Genomic DNA, 21,579 nt, shown 5'->3' on the forward strand with positions numbered 1-21,579 from the left:
GTATGCCTGACTTAAACCTCGCACTATGGCGGAAATCTGATAAATACTACTATTTCCCAGTCACGGATCTACAGTGAAGCCTACTGACAAGCAGTAATTCTCGTTTCCTAATTTGGCTTGATTATATAGGTAACGGTAAAAACCTTTTACTTATAACTGCTCGAGTAATCAGCCACATCCATAGTTCTTTGCAGCTGTAAAATGTATTCCGATAACGAAGTTTGAAGACCAACCACCAACCCGAATCACACTGCAAATTTAACGAACTAGACTTCGTGGATTAACGAAAGGGAAGTCACGGCCGCTTCACATCATGACGTAGGCTGCGACAACGAGAAGAATGGCAACAAGCATTTTGTTGTCGTGCCAAGCAGTTGATCCATTACAAGCATCTGAAAATGAAAGTAACCTGGATTACCGGGGTAACGTGAACAGATCAGTGTTAGTATGACTCGACTCAACATTTTCGTATGACTTGACTTGGCTCGAGTCACTTTGCAAAAATTACTTGACTTGACTTAACTCGGAGCCTCAGAAATGTGGACTGACTAGTGACTCGAAGAAAAATTAATGAGTCAATTTCAAGTCATCAAGTAAACGGTGTAGATTAAATCACACTATGTTATGTATATTGACGGTAGGCCGGTGTCACTTTTGAGAGCAGCCAGTCATTCACTGATTTCACCTTCCACTGATCCTCCATTGTTACATCACAAATAAATTGACGTTGCTGTAGTACAGTGGTTCTTAACCTTTTTTCCTCCAGCGCCCCCTTTCAAAACTTTCCGTGCTCTAGCGCCCCCCACCACATATTTTACGGACTTTATTTAAAACAATACATACGAGGATATTTAAAACAATAGATACGAGGACAGGTAGTAACAGCACTTCTTCATCCCAACGTTGGTTCTTGGCCCGGATAGGGGGACAAACCAAATTTCTGTGAGGCTTCCCAGAAGACCCCCGCGTCGCGTGATTTCGATGTGAACAAAGTTCATTTGGCCTGGTTGCCCAGGCGCGAAAGTTTTTTTTTTATAATGGATGAGCGAATCGGTCAGGAATATTGGTAATTGCATATGGATAGATTTATATCGAAATTTACGGTCAACATGCGGGCAATTCTTTTCGGCAAAGGTTTTCTCACTGACGATCTTTTGGCACACTCCTCGGAGTCCAATATATTGGCCGAAACTTTATATGTCTTCGTGCATCGCGGCGTGGTAATGGCCGACGACGAAATGACAATTTCTATTTTCGATAAATAATGCGTCTTTTTTGTGGGGGAAAGGAACCCAATAATCAATTATTTGGCAACTGTAATTCACACGCAGCGCGGAAAAAAAGTAAAAAAAGCTTGTATAAATCGTAAAAAATTGATGTGTAATTTTTGAGAGAACATGTAGCAAACATCGTCAAATAATTTCGAGATTTGACGTGATTTGTCGAATGTTAATTTGCTCTAAAACTCGTTAATGAAATGTTTTACTATACTGCACCATCTACTGCGAAGCCATTTTGCTTCAGCGCCCCCTACTGCCCCCTAAACCCAGCGCCCCCCATAGCGCCCCCTAGGCGTTTCCGCCCCCTTCAAAATCCGAATCGCCCCTTGAGGGGCGCTGGAGGCAAGGTTAAGAACCACTGCTGTAGTAGCTGTAGAGCAGGGGTTCTCAACTTCATATGCATAACCGGCCGCATTATACCATGCAAAAGTGCTGCGGGACGCAGAACATCATTACCATGTGATCCTAGGCTACTAATAAATTCACTGTAATTACCAGTCGTATACGGACGGGTAATATCTGATTATCTATTCTAAAGCATTAATGAACATGAACAAGCGTTCGCAAGTTTGCAGTTGCTGTTATTTGTGTGAATATGTTTGTTATCTTCCAGTGACGTAAGTAAATCAAAGCGATTTCTTTCCTTTCCCACCATGGCTAGAGCCCCATCAATAATTTCAAAAGTCAGCTTTGTCATGTTGATGTTTCTGGGTGGTCCTCGATAAAAGCTCGTCATTGCTGAACAACTGCCCCCTCCAGACGTTTGCCCTGCTAGCATTTACTCTGAAAATGTCTACTCTGAGAAAATGCATCCATGTTATGAGCTATGCAATGTCCGTGCAGTCGATGAATTCGTCCGATGCTAGGCTAAAGTAGCCTACGCGCAGCAGCTTGTTTCAGAAACTGCGATAAAAGATTGACCGACATTAATGTTACTCATTTGGACATGGTTGTATCAGACAACTGTAGCTTCAAGATTTTCCAGGTAATGTTGTCTTTGTTGCTAAATTCTGGAAACAGGGAATTCGCGCAGTATGCTGAAGTTTTCTCAAATCTACATTTCTCAAGCTGACTTCTTGACTTTGGCCTTGAAATATGGATTGCTGGATTTGACACTTATCTAGCAACGTTTTGTCATAAGATGAGATGTATATGTAGGGGAGATGTGGTACCGATGGATCAAAAATTGCAAAATGATCTCTGGCCCTCAAATCTTCAGCCGAGAATAGCAGATCTTTTGCTGTCTCAACACTTCGATACAAGCTCTACCTATCGCAGACATTTGCATGAATATCCGCCTTTTCAAAAAATATTTATAAACGTTTAAAATTTGTTGCTCGAACGTGTCATCGGTACCCACCCGATGGGTTCAAAGGCACTCAACCATGGGACCTATGAGACATAGGGAGATGTGGTACCGATGGATCAAAAATTGCAAAATGATCTCTGGCCCTCAAATCTTCAGCCGAGAATAGCAGATCTTTTGCTAACTCAACACTTCGATACAAGCTCTACCTATCGCGGACATTTACATGAATATCCGCTTTTCCAAAAAATATTTATAAACGTTTAAAATTTGTTGCTCGAACGTGTCATCGGTCCCCACCCGGTGGGTCCAACGGCACACGACCATGGGACCTATGAGACATACGTTCAAAAACTCAAATTTGTTAACTTGTTTTGTTGTGTACTATAGGCTAAGCTACAGCAAGCCAATGAAGAATGTTTCGTCGCGACCTTCAAGAATAAAATAGATTATATCAACTCAAATGTTGGCATAAAATCATGTTTTGATTTACCCCTAAACTTACAAAATTAATGCCACATACATATTACCCGAAAATCGACATTTTGACTTTCAAATACCTCGTAATAGCAATAAAACACCTCGGGAACCTATGATATACAGCCTATATATATGTAGGCGACTTTCTGTTGTTAAGTGATTAGTTGGTCCATATATTTTGCTTGATTTGGCTATGGTACCATAGGTCCCCCACCCCATAAATTATGTAATTGACTTGAAAATAGTCCACTCGAGATGGTATTGATTCAAAAAATATGTGCAATTATATACCCTGATACAAGCCCTATACTTCACATTCACATCAAAAATTATGGCGGGTTTTTTAGTCTGAAAGGTGATATAGAAAAATGCAAATGTCGATCCAAATTTACTTTACACCCCCTAAAACGTACATCATTCGTCACAGACCCCATAACCCACGCAGGTCAATTTTTTGCATGTGAGGAAAGATTCTGTCAGCATGTACTTGTAGACAAATTCACGGAGTGTGATCATGGAATTATCATGGAGAATTTTTCAAGTATTTTCGGTCCAAGTGATCCATCGGTACCACATCTCCCCTACTTCGAACTCCGGATGAAACTGTCAGTGATGTCGTTTCAAACTTTCTCGTTTCGTACCGACACGTGTTCTTCGACAAATATGACACATCGGGTTTCAATGTATCTCTGCGAAAGCTAGTCTATTGTTCCACACTTGATCGAAAACTCAGTTTTCGTGGTTTCATTTCCCTTTCATTGTCGCGATCTGTTCGAAGTCAGTGGTGGTGAGTGTAACACTCTTTATAAGTGTGTACTACCCAGCGGGATTCTCTTAAACCAAAGTCCACCAGACGAAAACCGATTATCAAAACAGTATACGAATTCCAACTCGAGCGTATCAAGAAACCAGAAAGAGTTATCAATAGTGTTAGTTTTTGCAACTTTTGTAACTCTTTTTACAGCTTCCGACAGGTTCCTAAACAATCAGAAGTTATGTAGTATGGTGTTCTAAGCTGTTTGGAGGAATCTGATATAGCAACTTCTTGCAACTTTTCTCAATTTTTTTCGTGCAACTTTTTGCATCTTTTTCGATTTTTCATGCTAACTCACGCATATGCTAATTTATTGCTTGATTATTTCACTGTCGTTTTAATTTGAGGTCTTTTCTGATTTGACGTACCTTAGGCTAGACCGCCGAAAATTATATTTTCACTTGGTCAATTTTTTCAAGGTATTGATCTTGTTGAAGTCGCCAAGACTGCGTTTTGTTACAGTACCTTGATTACCGATCGATTCGAGTATCTCATGCCCCAATAATTACAAGGAACTTGTTCACAAATACAACTTTTAAGGGTAACTTTTGTGAAAAATAAATGAAACTTTTTACTGCCACCTTTTTTGAAAAATAAGTGCAACTTTCTGTGGATTTGACTGCAACAAAAACTTGCCCTTATCAATAAATTAAACAGTCACAGTGCGATGAGAGAGCTAAAAGTAGCTATATTAATCTGTAACAACACCACATCAGTAATTGCTTTCATAATCAAAGATGTTGCGGGCCGCAGAATAAGTGTCTGCGGGCGGCGTGTTGAGAACCCCTGCTGTAGAGAGTTCACCCTGTACTGGTCGCTGGAGCCGTTCCCTGGCATCGGAACTATACAAGAACCTTAAGTCTACGTTAGCACGAGCATATAAAATCAATATTGAAGCAGTAGTTTAAATAAGGGATAGCTTGTGTCTGCACATTGCTAAGTCTGCGTACTGCGGCAGTATTTAGCCCTATTGCCCTCACGAGTTGACGCTCGCTACCCACAACGCACGGGTATGAGCATGGACAAGGTAAACCAGGACTTGAAGGATTTGGGGGCTTCGGGTTTAACATATTGTGATGGTGGCCCGACATACGAGCATGCGGAACAATGTTAAACGACAGTTGTCAATGCGTCATGGGACATTTTGGTCACTTCAGCATGTCACTTTATTACCCCCAAACTAACCCTAGCCCCAACTATAACCATGAAGTTTATCCTTCTATATATCCTAACTAATGTTTCCTCCAATTTTTGACGAGTCTGCGCACACTCACCAGCTCACTGCGCAGACCCTTGGAAAAAAGTGCGTAGCGACTAGAAAAGGTCATCTCTTCGTTTTTATTCGTGCGCAACTTACATTTTCTGTGCCTAGAGACCGTGTCAGCACTGCGCATTTGCGTACGTGCGCAGCTTAGTGAAACATTGATCCTCCCATTCATAACTCGAAACCGTCCTTAAATCCAACCCTATAACCTGCAATGCAACCCACGTGCTCATATGTCGTATGCGAAATTATCGCATGCCGAAGTGTCGCATGCTATTAAGTCGCATGCTCAATGCTCATATGTCCGCGTACCGTTTGTGGTCTATTAGGTTTGGATTAGAAGTATGCATGCAAGCATCTTCGAATACTATTCAAGCTATTTAGGAGTGAATTCGGATTTTGAATCGAAAACTCGTAACAGGATTTCAGATTGTAATATTTGATTAGTTCATATCTGACGCACTGGCTCCACTTTTCTTCCTGTAGGTGTAGTTGCCTGTCAATCGGAAAGGAATTCACAGAAATCACTGTTGGCAACGCCATCGCGCCGGAAATAGCAAACGAATCGACTGAATTGATACGCTCAAGATTGAATTATTGTTGTACGAATAAATTTCTGCGGACTTGGGCTCGCGAATATCAGAGTATAGAGACGCGATTGGTTCGTTAGCGGATTATTGCTGCGATACATGTCACCAGGTGACCCATACGATAATCAAGTCTTCAGTTGAAATTAGCTAATTTATGTTTTTGTTGCCTTGAGAATACCGGTGTGCACATGCAAGCGCTGTTAATCTTGTGGTTGTACCAGGGAGTTTGTTCGTATTTGACGAAACGCTAGCGGGGAAAATCAGGTACGAGAAATATTTGTGTTTGTATTTTGTGGCACTTAGAATCGCTCAAACGTTAAAGCAATGCGTAACGTTTTGCTAACGTATATGAAACGGGGTTTCGATGCATCGTGTCACGACACGAGTGATTATTCTAATCGTGGAAGTAGCGGTTAACTGTTACTCATACCTGTAGAGCAAAGGCAGTATTCCCCTGAAAACAGCGCAGTGTTCACCGCTTGGCAATGGTCGTTCAATCCTGTCAAATGGGGCATGGTCGTTGTGTCAAAACAGGACCTCCCTGTCTGGTCTGGAAGCATATAGATATAATTAATCTCCATTTTTATACTACATATCCATACACAGTTGTTTGAGCAACTTATGACATCTTTCGATGAAACACAGCAAAAATAACAACACCTCCCAGAAACCATATCACCTCACCGTTTGCTGTAGCCTTGACACACTGAGTTACGGAAGACGGACATTCAGTCAATTGGTAGCTTGACGACGATCCATGGAAACATTGTAGCCCACAAACTGAAATAGAATCATATTATTATTACCCGTTAACAATCTTGGCGAGATGGATAAATAAATGTGGACCTTCAGACAACTGTGAACTGCGTATTCAAAAATTACTTAAATGGAGACAGATAATCAACGATTTTGACGTGTAGGCGAACAGTGCGAACACAGTTCAGCGGTGCTGGGGCATCTCAGCGAAACACTATTGTACATAGACATCTCAGATACACATCACAGTCGAACACATCTGCATTTTGTCTACTATCTGTCTACCATCTGTCTACCATATGGTAGACAATAAAAACAATCGCTCTTTCAAGTATGCCGGACCTGATTTGAGGAACAGTATCTCGCCGGCTATCCGACAGTCAACGAGCATCTGTCCACATTCAAGTCGAAATACAAATAATTTTTTACTGAATCAATACTAGTTAGCCCTCTATATTTTACCAGAACACTAACTGAGATATCGATCTCGTCTTCCTAGACATGCCACCTTTTTTGTCACCGGAATTTATATTATCATCTTTTACTTTTCATTCAGTGTAATTGTAAAATGTGCATGCCTCCTTTTTTACATCGCCTACGCCAGGTGTGTGTCTGATTTCGAAGACTACTTCAAGTCGTTTCGACACCTTCCATATCGTTCACTGTATCGCAGTCTTGTGGTGTATTGCAATGATGAGCTTTTTAGCAATAAATTGCATTGAATTGAAATTTTCATTGGTGATTAGTGATCACTGATCACGCGTTTTCGCTCATCTATTCATTTTTGCATGGCAATTTTCTTGAAGCAATTGTCATGCTGAACCATAAAGTACTATCTCTTCCTCTTTATATGGGGAACTGTGTCGTTATGTTCGAATATAGCAATACTTTCGACCTAAGAAGAACACGGGTTTGGATTTTAGAAGGCAGGAGTAGAGATTTCGGTCTGACTTCGATTATTAAATGCTCCGATTCATGACCCAATAAAGGACTTGTACATGGGATGTTTAAGGGGGTATAGTTTACGTGCGAGTGGTATTCTGGTATGATACGTAATGAAATCCTGATTTGATTTATGGAATTAAATATGGAACATGATATTGCATTTAAAAATACATCAAATCTTTTCATATATGCTGGCCGTCACACAGCGCTCTAAATACGATGTGGTCTCAAAGTAAAGGTAAGATTTTGAAACTATTTTGTAGGTTTACTTTCACGTTCTGTGTGCGAACCTCTGTAATTTGAAGTTATTTACAGTTACAGTTATTTACATCAACGAAATTGATATAACGAATGCATCCGTGTCTATTGTAAAAAATCTATCAGGCTTACGGGATCTATCTTGATTTGATATCCTTATTGCGTCATAAAAGTAAAAGTACTAATTTCTAAGACATGTCAAAACTACTTCAAGTGGAAGGCGAAATGAAAGGTATGAGGATTACTAAACGTCAGTAAAGTATCTAAGTATATTTGATCGGGCTGAGGGTGGTCGCATACTTTAAACAGTTAGTCGGGGGTGGCTTCCTGCAAAATTATTAATTGCTTATTAAATGTTGATACGTCACCCAGTTTGCTTCAGCATGATGCAACGACACCTACTCTCATTGAAATTTGCAACATATATGCGCATAATCGTTTTATCACCATACTGACCCGGTCTCGGTTGTACGCTATCGGTACTGTGCAGACATGGGGTGATTACTTCATCAATATAATCGATTGCGATTACTTCTGAATGACGCGATTACGATTACGATTACAGCAAAATCAGGAAGTAGTCGATTACGATTACTTTGGCAAAGTAATCACGATTACTCACGATTACATTTATTTTGCATCTTAGAAGTTATATTGGAAGACAAAATATTGATTGTTCGCTGAAAAGGCCTACCTTCCTTTAAAAAAAGATGCGTCATTTGCCTGTTACGTCATAATGTACCAATTGCCCATTTTCATGGAGGACGATTTATCGCACCCACCGATTTGCATTCTTGCCAGGTCCATGACTGCCGCACCCCAAATTTCCCAATTGGGTGGGGAGCGAGCTCAACGGGGACTCAAAAGTGTTTCGTAAACCAACATAAATTATAGAGTATTTTCGCAAGATTTAATAGACTGGAAAATTATCTCTAGATAAGCTTGATTTTGAAATGTATACGTCTCCCCCTCAACAAAAGGAGCATAGATAATATATAGTGGGGTTGCATTTAAAACAGATGGTTGCTTAAACACTTTTTTAAAAACATGATTTAAACTGCGTTTGAAAAAAAAAATTGTGTTTTTTTAAGTTGTAAAATTATGCCATAATTGTGTAAATGCTTTCCAGAAACATGTTGTATGAACCTACGGACAATTACCACCCGATTTAGCCGACGTACATCGATATGGGATAGTTGGAACCCTTCAAATTAGTCGGTTGAGCAGAGCATTAAAGGCACGACAATTTGTGTGTGCGTCTCAAGAAAGTTTTTCTTTTAGTCTGCTACGTTTGGGATACAACAATATCTTTTGATTATATAACAGACCGGAGGTCACGAATTAACAACACACACAAAAGTAATTACAACAAGATACCAGACGGTATAACTATGAATTACGTGACCCCTGCTCTGCAGGTAAATCTGACCATCAGGGGCAAAGAGAGGATTAGGAATTAATAATAATATAATGCAATTACCAATATTATTGACGAATTTCAGTCTTCAACTTGAAAATATCTCCCCATGGGTGCCAAAGACCAACGTTTGGACTGGGAGACGAAATGCTATTTTGGTCCTGATTCTAGCTACAACCCACGCTAACTTGATAAATATGGCTATGGCGGCAGGTCCCAATGTTGAGTAAAGAATTGTGAAATAACGAATGGCACCCGTTTCAAGAAGAGTCATATGAGAATAAGATGAAGATAACATAAAATTCTGCTTTCAATTTAATACAGATAATGCACTGCAAGCTGTCGTTACGAGAAACGGCAAAAACGGCTCGGTTATGATATATATCAGCAGCTGTTGATTTTTAATGCTTCGTTCTGGAAACCGTAATGTTTTATTTGACGAGTACAAAATATCAAATCTTTGCCCGGTGTACGTACGTACTACGGTTAGTTCGGATATCAATAATTTTCACTATCCGGATAACGGATATATCCGGATAACGGATATATCCGGATATTTGAAATTTAGCTAACCGGCTAACCGGATAATGAATGCTAAGTGAGATAATCGATTTCACGAGGTCTGCATGAAAAATGGATCGCAAAATCATTACACAGTGTTATGGTAGATTTATACGTACACGCGCAGTACGAGAGAATACTAGAAAAATCACGCAAATTTAATGTTCACTGCCTCTGCAACTCCCTCCTTATAAAGTAAGCTACATCAATAGTGGTATCCTGTAGCCGGGACCGGAGATTTGTAACAAAGAGTCCACGCGTATTAAATGCCCTTTCTGCTTCCACAAAATGGGCAGAATATAGTAAGCAGCGCTTCCTTTTTGCCCGTTCTTCTGTTTAGGTGTCCAGTACTGCAAGGACGAGTAGCTGATACTGGAATTGAGGCCGACATGATAGCTCGCTCTAATTCCTCCATGGGAAATTCACATGATCAGGCCCGTAGCCAGCCGAAAAATAAGGGGGGGGGGGGTGGGTGTTTGAAATAAAACGAGGGGGGTTCGATTTTTTTCGAATTTAGTATCAGCGGAAATCACTTATGCCTGCACGCACGAACCGAACATGTTTGCGAAATGCGAACATTCGATGTCATTCAGTTTCGCGATGTCACTCATTAATCACAATCGCGGATCATAATAGTCTTAGCGGCATATTGTCTCCAAGCCACCAAGAGATAGGAGCCAACGCATGCCAGGCCCGAGACTCAATGGTTACGCCAGCTATGATATCGTTCGTACCATGCCTATTGCAGATGCGATTGTGTAGGCCAGCGATAATATCGTGAGCACTAAGCCAATGCGATTATGTGGACTAGTGATGGCATAAAGTCCACAGAGCCTATTGCAGATGTGATTCTGCAAGCGGAACTATAGGCTTGTTGAAGACTCGAAAAATCAGGCCAGCAACGATAGCCGAGTTCGCAGCAATCAATGACCTAATTTGGCGATCTTCTCAGCGGGAGATTGCGTCGCGTTACACACTGCATTGACGTATCTCGCTAATTAGCGACACGCTTCTCGCTGATTGGCCCCGCGCAACACTGATAATACGATTTATTGAAGCTTCCTAAAAGTGTAAAACGCAATATTAACGATACTCTTTTATCCGGTTAACCGTCAGATTTATATCCGAATATCGGATAATAAAAAAACATGCGGTTAACCGGTTAACCGTTATCCGGATAATCCAACCCTAGTACGTACTACATAGGCCAGCGTTTAACAAAGCATAATCAAACATCAGTTACTATTTTAAACTAGGCAGATTGACGATTAATTATCATGCTGCGAGGTACTGGCGTGTCGAACGTGTCGATAACCTGATATAAAGCACGGCGGGTATTCTTGCAAGCACACTTACGTACGTACTGCGGATACTTCTTACGCAATGACTAGGAAAGCTAATAGGCTATTTCTGACGTAATATTGAGCAATGGCATTTGGAAATTCGACGTTTTTGCTATCACGAACCTAACTCTTCCTTGTTCACGAATGTTCACTTTATGTCATAGTCCTTGTACAGATAGAAAGTAATCGTTCTTTCACAAAGAAATCGATTAGATATGGGAAGTAGTCGATTACGATTACGATTACTTCGGAATTTTTTCGAATGTAATCGATTGCGAGTACGATTACTTGAAAATGCTGTAATCGTAGTAATCGATTACGATTACTAATCGCGATTACACCATGTCTGTACTATACACTGTACACTTGTAAAGTCCCCTTGTAATCCGATGGCTAATTAATGAAGATGCACTCATGCATATATCACGGTTGCGGAATCCACAAGAGTGTAGGAAAGTAGTTCCTGTCAGTTATAACTTATAACTCGCTTCATATCAACTCAAATGATACTCTTCTTGTATTGCATACGGCATGGTACTGCTATCAATTTTCCTAGAATGTCATCAGGGGTGTGGTAGATGTGTTGTAAATATACTGATATAACCATCATACCGATATAGCGTAGAGCAGAAGCTCGACCAGTATGGTTGTGAAGTGATGATGACTGATAACTAGGGCTGGGCACAATGATTCGAGTACTCGAATCTGAATCGAGTATTAATTTTAATGATTCGAGTCGAGTAGTAAAATACGATTTTTTCGAGTAAGGAAATTATACGCTTCTCGCCACTGGAAGTTAATTTACCAACGAGAATTATAGTTTCGATACCAAGTTTCACTGGTGAAGCCATTAAACCTTGATTGGCGGTATCTTAGCATACGAAAAATATAATACAAAGCTACGAAGGTTACTAGACGCAGCACATTTCCGAAGTCATGATTATCCCACAACATTGTCACCAAGTGGAATGAAATCGGTATGGTAGGAAAAATACTAAAGCATCATTTATGAGATGGATAACAGGTATTATATTCTTTATGGTGGCATAAAAGGTACATATTTGAACTTCAACATATTACATTATGCTATGACGTCATAATATGTGATACTCGATTACTCGACTCGACTCGAAGCATATTACGTGATTCAGAATCGAATGACTCAGGTACTCGATTTTGACCAGCCCTACTGATAACGAGTGGCCTCGGCACCACAGAGATGGACGAGGTAAAATGGTAGAACTTATGTAACTGCAGTTGGAATACGGCGACTTTCTGGGGAAAATAACTGAAGCCACACTTCACAGGCAAGAAAGACTCACGGATTTTCTGGTTAAGGTACAGAAATTAGTATAAATTAATTCAACGTACCTGATCCAACGCACATCCATAGGAGGCAGGATACTGAAAACATCATTTTCATTTTGTTGGATCTAGCTGAATAGACTAATCGTTTTCTATAAAAGAATGAAGGTATGATATGAATGGTGTTACTATTGTTCTCGACAGAAATGGGATTAGTCGTGATTCGAAATCTTAATCGATTACGAGGATTTCAGAATTTTCAAGTAATTGTAGTCGTAATTGAATACATTGAAAATATTCAAAGTTATCGTAATCGATTGTTTTGTATATGTATATAATCTACAGAGCTGTGAAAGTACGATTACTCATCTTTTTCAATTTATGAGGGCTATTGATTATGGTATAAACCAAGGGTGGGCAAATTTTTGGGCTCGCCGGCTGCATTCAACATTTAAATCAGTGGTTCTCAACCTTTTTGTCTTCGCGGACCCCTTTTGGAGCGTCAAGGACCCGGCGGACCCCCAAAACTTTAGTTTAAATTTAGGTCACTTTGGCGAGATAGCGTAGTGGTATAATCTACAGCAGCAACAGCACTGGGTTGCGGTTACTCCAGAATACGTACCCATGTTTCGGCGGTTTATCAAAGTTTCTCCTTGCCACATCATCCGTGTAAGAGGTGTCTTATAAAAGCCTAGATGTGGGTCATGATATAAGTCGGCAGGTACGGAATAAAAATGAAGAAAATTGGCCTGGTGTGAATGACCATAGTAGTCGACAAACACCATGAATAGGCCTACCACAAACAAGATCAATTATCGTGCAACCGTCATCTGTGTTTTACGAATATTAATTTCAGGCTAGTGCCAAATATAGCAAAAAATTAACATCGCGCTATTTATATGGAAATTGGGCTAACGGTAGCGTGTTTTGTAGTTGCCTTTCTTGAAATACGTGGTCGTGTCTTGAAAATCCAACTCTTCGGTTTGATATGAACGATTGCCGAAAATTTATTTCCACAAATATAGGTGGTGGCGAATGGTATATTAACGGGCACCGACGACCCATTTGAGTATGATCGAAGCATATACACCACCAAAATTGAGACTCAGATTTGTCATTGAACATATAACGTCCATCCTAGTCATTTTCATCAAGTAGCTCATTTTGAAGTTGGTCTGGGATTGTGGTTATGTATATCACTCCAACAAACCTCTCTAAACGGCAATATGTTTCTTTTATCAGTAGGCTATTGGCAATTTAGCAATTAAAATGAGTTTGCACAGTAGGATATTTCATCGCAGACGGCAATTATGTTGATGTGAGTCATGAAGTCGTAGCTGTAATCAGGCAAAATATTATTTTGCAAGTTTAGAGGCTTCGCGGACCCCTGAAAATGCTTCACGGACCCCCGGTTGAAAACCGCTGATCTAAATCAATTCGCGGGCAGCACTATATTAAATCGAAATTATTAGCCAAAAGGCAATATTGTTATTTAATCATATAGCAGTGGTTCTGAAACTTTATTAGACATGTCCCCCTTTATGAGAGTGAAAAATGTCGCACCCCCTTCATCGTGATATCACAAAAAATCCAAGTTACATAACACAACCAAGATATACCATACCGAATCTCGTCATCCATCTCGGTATGGAACAGTTTAAAAATTCCCATATACCAATATAAAATTTTGCGAAAATTTCTTTGGTATCTAACTTCGCAGTAAGTTTCAGGATTGTCGCTCAATGATCAGCGTGATAATTCCGTTATCAAAGTCGGCAATATTTCGGTGCGCGCTCATCTACAAGATACTCGACTTTAACAGCGAAATTACTGCGCTAATCACTGAGTCACAGCCTTGAAACTTGGTACAGGGCTAGATGACAGCATCAAAATAGTCCATACTAAATCCTGTCACCCAACGCGATATGGAACACAGTCGAAATCAACAAAGAACAATAGCGACTCTGCCTTTAATTAGTGCCGCAGACGGATCGGCAATAGCAAAGTCATAAAAGGTGTCAGGGCGTGACGGTCACGTGATTTTTCGAGTGTCCACACCCCCTTTGAGTACAGGCTGATGCAACAAACTTGGCGATTGGTTCTGGTGGAGCAAGCAATCCCACACGGGAGAGTCGAAATAGCATAAACTTGTGTCACCGGACTTATCAAAAATTAACTCAGAACATACCTAGTAATTCCATTTTTGAGGACCTTTTTGTCAACAGACAACAGACCGCAATATAATGAGACAACTCCTCACTGCCAGGAGACAAAAGGGATCCTGTAATTTCAATTGCCACATATTTAATAGGTAGTGTAAAACTATTCCAATGAGCTGAACTTTGAACCCCAACATCATGCTCCCGGAAGTTAATGTTAATTTTCAGTATGGAATGGAGCAGTGTTATCTTTTCAGAATTGCTAACTTCTGTTGAACCGACCAAAAACCGCCCTACTCATTTGGCTGTACTGCGGGAACCTTCTTTTAATAGATAGATTTTCTTCATGCAGAATGTGTATAATGGAAAGAGAACTTATCATTTCTAGGGCACTTTTCTCGCATTTTTTCAAATGCTTCCACAACGGATGGATGATTATCTGATACAAGAAACGAACGAAAAATCCATTCTCTTTGAGAGTAGCAATACCATCCAGCAATTCTTCCGCCAACCATTATTCCCGTAATTTCGGTCTTTGGTAGTGCCTTCACCACGATTGATGTTGATTTTTAAAGACCATGGACCATCATTCCAAAAATGCTTTTATATAAATGACCGCTTTCATCTGCTACATGATGACACGACGAAACCTTTTTCCTATAGTTGTCAAATATCCGGACTTACAGCCATAAACCCAACATTTGTTGACCATCATTATGCCTAGAGTCAAGTCTGAATTACCAAGTATACAGTCAGTCGAAATTCGCTGTCAGGAAGGCTGTATGAAATATCGCTATGAATTCTTGGCCGATAATGGTGGGCGAGCATAACACGGCAATACAATGAGGTATTCGCCAACTGAATGAAGGTAGCCTACCTCATAGTCGAACCGGCAGCAAAACATAACTCAGTCGCCACTGCAATAGACAGTCGTTATAGGTAATCACGGTATGGTAATTCCATACTCCATAATAATTCAAACTCGGCGACGAGCTCAAAATCTTCGCCTCAAAATGTAAGCCGTCTGTTATACAAAGAAGCGCAATCGCATTCGCAACTCCACAACGGTTATCTGAGTAATAAAGGTGGCCTACCTCATAGTAAAAAGCTAGTCATAACGGCAGCTAAACATAACTCAGTTGCCACTGCAATCGAAGACAGTTGCTACTGTAGTATTATAGCAAATCACGACATGATTCCATAATCCATAATAATTCAAACGCAGCTGAGTAATGAGTATTATGGCTTCGAAGTGAGAGTCTTCTGGTCGAAATCGAAAACAATCGCCGATGTCTGTTTTTTTGCGAACGTCGGCCTACCCGATATTGCAAGTGGGATGCGCCTTATAAGGCCATAAGTTATCGTAGGCCCCGGTTATGTTGATTCTTATAACAGGATGGAAATATGAATATGTGTACACTGAACAGCGATTGCTTCTTTTGGATTCTCTTCAGAACACGCAGTGCTGACAGCGTCATGAACACGTTACCTTTAAATGCGCTTCAGCAAACTGCATACTGCGTTAAACTTGCCTTCTTCTCATTTTTGTGAAGGCTACAGACAGCAACATAATTTATTATTGTCTCAAATAGCGTTACCATATTTCAGTGATCCAAATTCCGGACACTCTTTAGCGCCCTATAGTGGATTTTAAAATGAGTTGTGACGTCACACTAGCAAAGCTTTGCTCGTAGAGCAGAGGTGGTCACGTTCCGGTTCAGGAGTATGTGTTGGGTATCCGGGACCGAAACCACATTTTTCAGCCCCTTCCCGCCCAAATAAACAATGATTTTGAGCCCACCATAGGGTAATCGATGTTACTTCTAGGCGGTTGCTGTATGAATCTGGGTCTTATATGCATCTGGTCGTTAAATTTTTTGAATGAATTCTGTCAATAATATTGGTTGTTCCATATATTACTATAATGTTACTATTCTCCGCCCAAATGATCAGAGTTAGCGGTAGAGCTGGTGGCGGATGATGAGTTCGAAAATAAAGGGAGCGTAATTGTACATCGTAAAGTCATGATCATGTCCCGCCGATAAGATTGTTTATCAGCCTTCTGCCGGTGCGCACAGCGGAGCTTTATAAACACGCCACATCCAGTGGTTTCTAATCTTTTATGGTCGCGACTCCATCTCCAATTTAAAAAGTTCCGTGGCCCAGATCAAAATTTGAGCAGATGATTACTAAAAGAAGTCAGCACCTTTTCCCAGACTTACTCACGGGCTATTTTTGAAGCTGATTACGTTCAACATATTCGCGAACCCCAGGATAAAGGCAAACGATCCGCACGTTTGGAACCATCATCCTTGAATAGAGCATTTAAACGGCCCGAACGATGTCTAGGAATATACCGTTCTCGTATAATTGCGATTGCAATTAGACTTATTTCAGTAAATGAAGGTTGTTGTTATTTATATTTAATTGCAGTTTTGGCGAGTATGGTAGTCCCCATATTAAAATCAATAAATGTTCGCGCGCAGCGCGATGAAAAATCTCACACACCAGCATAAATATCCCCCAAAATAATGTTTTTATGTTGATTTACGAAAGTTTTATGAGCCTACGTCAACAAGTCTTCAAAATTCCGGACATTTAGCATATTTTAGAAATTCCTCCCGGACGCTACTTTGAGCAGTGAAATTACGGACATGTCCGGGAAATTCCGGACGTATGGCAACTCTAGTCTCAAACATTATATTAAGTCTGTTGATTAATTTTGCACCTTACCGCCATTGTAACTTACCAATATCATGATGAAATTTATCAAGAAATAGTTCAATCAATCGTTGCATTAATTCGAATTTTACTGCTCATACTTTCAATATTTTTATTACGTTTCTCGAGGCTTTCGCGGACCGCAAAGAATGTTGTTGTGAGCCGCATGCGCCCGTGGAACGTAGTTTTCCACACCTGTCCTTGAGGATTAACGTGGACAATTGAACTGAAAATGCATAACATTTCTACGACGTAAGATATACCTCGGTATGTGACAGCTCTTCGGTCTTCATACATGCACATTGCACAATACATGTGCATTTGCGCATATGCACGTGTACTGTACATATACACTATACATGTCCAAGAAAACGTCATGGATGAATAGCAATGCGTATATCCCTAATCAGGCTATTTGATTCCTATCCTCAGCTGTATTATTATTATTACACCCATCAGACTGATCAATTTACCATGCCTGGTCTCGCTAATCTAATCATAATACAACAGTTATTGCTGGATAGTGAAATGCATAGTTTATTTCCATCGCACCGACGCTGCACTTTCTGTGATTACTATATTACTACTACTGACTGTTTCCAATAGCCTCAAACCCTTGTCAACACCTCTTCTACACATCATTTTAATGGTGTGACCCTTATCCACCTGGCTAGATATTCTATAAAGAGCGAAATCTATTGAAAATCGAACTCCACGACATCAGATGTTCATGTCCACAGGAAGACCGGTTTTAACAGTAGCGACGACGGTGTGGTATTCCGATCTAACATTTTTAATTCTCAAGCTGCTTTAGCGTTTGGCGTTGAAAACGTTCGTGCTCCAAAATATGTGCAAACAGAGAAAATAATCTCGAAATTCTGGCGAATACGGTGCCAAAGGCCTAGGAAGTACATCAGAATGAACTGCTACTATATGCTAGGCTTACCATATTTTGGAAATCTAAAAAGAGGACACATTTACTGAAATTTGAGACTTGCAAAACCGGAGAAAAATTCTCAAAAATCGGTGAATTTTTCCCACTTTGTGATCGGTTGACTAAAAAAAGGCCAACTTTCCGCTCAGATCTCAAAATACCGTTTTCCTCTCCATATTGCTAGTTGGTTGACTAAAAAAGAGGTCAACTTTTCGCGCAGAGCTCAGATTACCGTTTTTCAATCCGAAATATCCGCCGGAGCGTCACTTCTGTGCTAATTTACGGCATATCACTCGCAGTTTGCTCTAAATGTGACCTAAATTTTTAAAAAAGAGGACAAAATCTCAAAAAGAGGACAAAAGGGCGTCCTCCGAAGACACTTTCAAAAAAGTCAAAAAAGAGGACAAATCCTCTTAAAAGAGGACGTATGGTAACCCTACTATATGTAAAATGACAAATGAGCGTAATCGTGACCGTGGTATCGGCACAGTACGCCTACGATACAATTCGTAATACTACTTGTCTTCAAAATTCATTATAATTAGACAAATTAAGTTTCAAGCTGTATATCGTACGTCAGTTCATGTGCAATGCACTACGAACCGAATGCCTTTGTCAACGTAATACGCACTAAGCGCCGTCGATAACGTGTTGCTTCGTGACGATGCGATTCACCGTAATATAATTTCCAATACGATATTGGACAGGCAGCGATTGTCGGAGATTTGAGGTGTACTCCACCAATCAATGCTTATACTAGTCTCGCGGACCGGTAAAACTTCAATACAAATGTTGCAGACGGCGAACCTTCGAAAATGAAAATAAAACCTAAATTCAATTGCGACAATGGTGTCTTTTAGATGTTAGCTGATATTAGCTTCGCAATATCGCTGTCGGAATCTAACGAAGTTGGTTTCGAAGTCTAAGTAGTTTTCACACATGAGTCATGACTCAAGTCTGAAACGATTTGTAGAGTTTCGTACAGCAGTCTTGCACCATATGTACGAACACCAAACATGGACGCTCTCTATTACGACATAATGTAGGAAGCTACGTTCCAACTTCTAAATCAAGTTGAAAATTGATGTTTTATTTCTCTAATTCACTGCTTTTTAAGCTATGGGATGGCGTGAACCTCTGAAAGGTTCAAGTTCGTGTGAACGCAAACCTTTTTGAAACGTTCTGTGTAAACGCGAACGTGAACCTGGGTCGTCACGTAACGACATATTGCTGATTCCAACCCTACATTTCCGTAAAGCAATAAATTAATGGGCATGGTAACGACTCAGTCCATATGCCACGATGCTGATTACATGATGAAATTTTAAACGTTGTCTAATGTATCAACTGTATGGAGCCATGAAATGCTATAAAAACCGCGCATAATCGATATCTCCGTCGCTTTGCCAATCATTTCGACGAGGACTCGGATAGACTCGGATAGACTTGCGCCAGGTATTATCTCAAAAACAAATTGTACATTATTATTATTATTATTAATGAGGAGTTTTAAGTGGCGCGTGTCGCCGTTTCCGGCCTCGTGCACCACGGACAAAATATGTAATCAAGGATCTAGTTTTCGTGCTTTGGGACATAGGGTTAAATTTCAAACTATATCAACTTTCAAACTATATGTACAAGTTACATGAAATAATAAACTCGGCGACCGGCGTAAATAATTGCGGCATAGTAAGTAAATTGGTTAAAGTAAACGGTACATTGAGCGTAGTACATGAGTCGGCAAGAAATGTTCGGTGAAAGTCATATTTTTCGCAATGCAAGTGTATGTGGTCAACCGTGTCGGGGACGTAACACACATTACAAAGGGGGGAGTCGGCGCAACCTATTTTGAATAGGTGTGCCGCCAGGCGACAGTGACCGGTTTGGAGGCGAAACAGGATTTTTTCAAATAGGCGATTTCGGCTGGAATCTGGCGCCTCTGTTGCTATAGATGGTCGCAACATCCGGTAGTGGTGCCATCTCTCCTCTGCAGTGAGCTCGGCCTGCCATTGGTCTCTGCAGAGCTGACGGGTGACCGCAAATTGTACAGTAGACAACAACCCAATCGCGCGGATTCATTTTTTATGGTACAATTACCATATAACATCAAGAAGGATATCTTACGCCTGATCAAATTTAGCATGGCAGTACAGAACAATGCCGTGCTCTCTGTAGTCGCTACCAGTATTAGGATTAGCCTCAGTGCAACCTACCTTGAACTAATTAATATCCTGTTCAATGTTTTTTGCTATTTTCAAACAAGTTTGGGTAAATTTGTCAGAAATTTTAAAGACTCAACAACTGGAATGCGGATTCAAACTTGGTGTATAGACCATATGTAGGCCTATACTATTAGATCAGGGATGGGCAACCTGCGGCCGTAGAATGTAATTTGTGCTACCGTCGACATCTAATTCAATTAGTATGTATTGGCGGCCGTTGGCATGCCAACTGAAATTACGAATTCTACATGACGTCATTTTTCGATTTTAATATAGTAGCGTTCTTCTCAATCTAAGCCGGAATCGGAATTGTGTGCTCTCGCGAAAGAAATTTGTTTATGGTACATTTTAGTGATTTCAATATATTTCGACTATTCTCACTACCGATCCATTCGATAATCCTGATGGGGATTCAAGAAATAACAGCATGCAACAAAGTGACTAATAACATTGGCCCACCAGACGATGCATTATCATTTAAAACTTGCACTAAATTTTCGAAAGCACTTCCTCCATAAACTCTACCGGTGAATCTGATCACATGGGCTGAGAAAGGATAAATATTTGATAGTAATATGTGGTACTGCCAGAGGTGGCCAAAGTAGTCACCGTCGCTGCTAATCAAGTGGCAGAAGCGCCGGTATTTCTACTCAAGTAGAAGTAGGAGTGGTGGTTCACAAGTAAGTAAGTAAGTAGGTATTCTACGCTTATTTCTCCCTACAAAACTGAAAACTGTCAAGTAGAAGTAGAAGTGGTCTAAAATCACAACTACTTAAAAAGTAGTGTGAGTAGCCAAAATCTACTTTGAAGTATTTCGTTACTGACCACCCCTGGATACTGCTACGATTAAAAACGGAATTCATTCGTGAATCTTAAAAATTTTCGCGCTCGGCGCGACAATATGCAATCCCAGCTACTATTAGTAGCATTGCCATTCGCGATTTCGATGCGTACAATAGGCCGTTGTGAAAAGTAGAATAGTCCGGAGTTCACCGGGAATGGATATGGACACTGGACAGATTAACATAGGTATTTTGCGTCCAGTTAGTTCATTACGGGCCCTGGAATGCGGCCTTATAGGCTACATGAATAATCGAAATGCAGTGATTAATTAAAAGGTTGCCCACCACTGTATTAGATGACGTGCTCTTTTTGACATAACGATAAATGCAGGGGGCAGGGGGCGCAAATTTTTGACCAACGCCAAGGGGGGGGGGCATGTCC

The 21,579-nt window shown here is 40.4% G+C and overlaps 1 protein-coding gene across 1 annotated transcript; it reads right to left on the reverse strand.

The window, feature by feature from the left end:
* Positions 1–184: 184 nt before the first annotated feature.
* On the reverse strand, positions 185–12,540 carry LOC145440872 (uncharacterized). The gene is made up of 4 exons (XM_080318647.1): positions 12,386–12,540; positions 6,419–6,514; positions 6,165–6,284; positions 185–392 (listed from the first exon to the last, which is right to left on the reverse strand). Exons 1-4 carry the CDS (start codon positions 12,435–12,437, stop codon positions 307–309), a joined length of 354 nt encoding a protein of 117 aa, XP_080174773.1. The 5' UTR covers positions 12,438–12,540; the 3' UTR covers positions 185–306.
* Between the last annotated feature and the right edge of the window lie 9,039 nt (positions 12,541–21,579).

Source organism: Botryllus schlosseri, chromosome 6 (genome assembly GCF_051294905.1).
Source record: "Botryllus schlosseri isolate E-star chromosome 6, Bs_hap1, whole genome shotgun sequence".
NCBI classification, from domain to species: domain Eukaryota; kingdom Metazoa; phylum Chordata; class Ascidiacea; order Stolidobranchia; family Styelidae; genus Botryllus; species Botryllus schlosseri.

Excerpts from the sequence above, each read along its gene's own strand:
- LOC145440872 (XM_080318647.1), bottom strand. The coding sequence starts at position 12,437 with ATGAAAATGATGTTTTCAGTATCCTGCCTCCTATGGATGTGCGTTGGA. Across the intron at positions 6,285-6,418 it reads TGTCAAGGCTACAGCAAACG|ACCAGACAGGGAGGTCCTGT; the intron begins GTGAGGTGATAT and ends ATATGCTTCCAG. Across the intron at positions 393-6,164 it reads ATACTGCCTTTGCTCTACAG|ATGCTTGTAATGGATCAACT; the intron begins GTATGAGTAACA and ends TTTCATTTTCAG.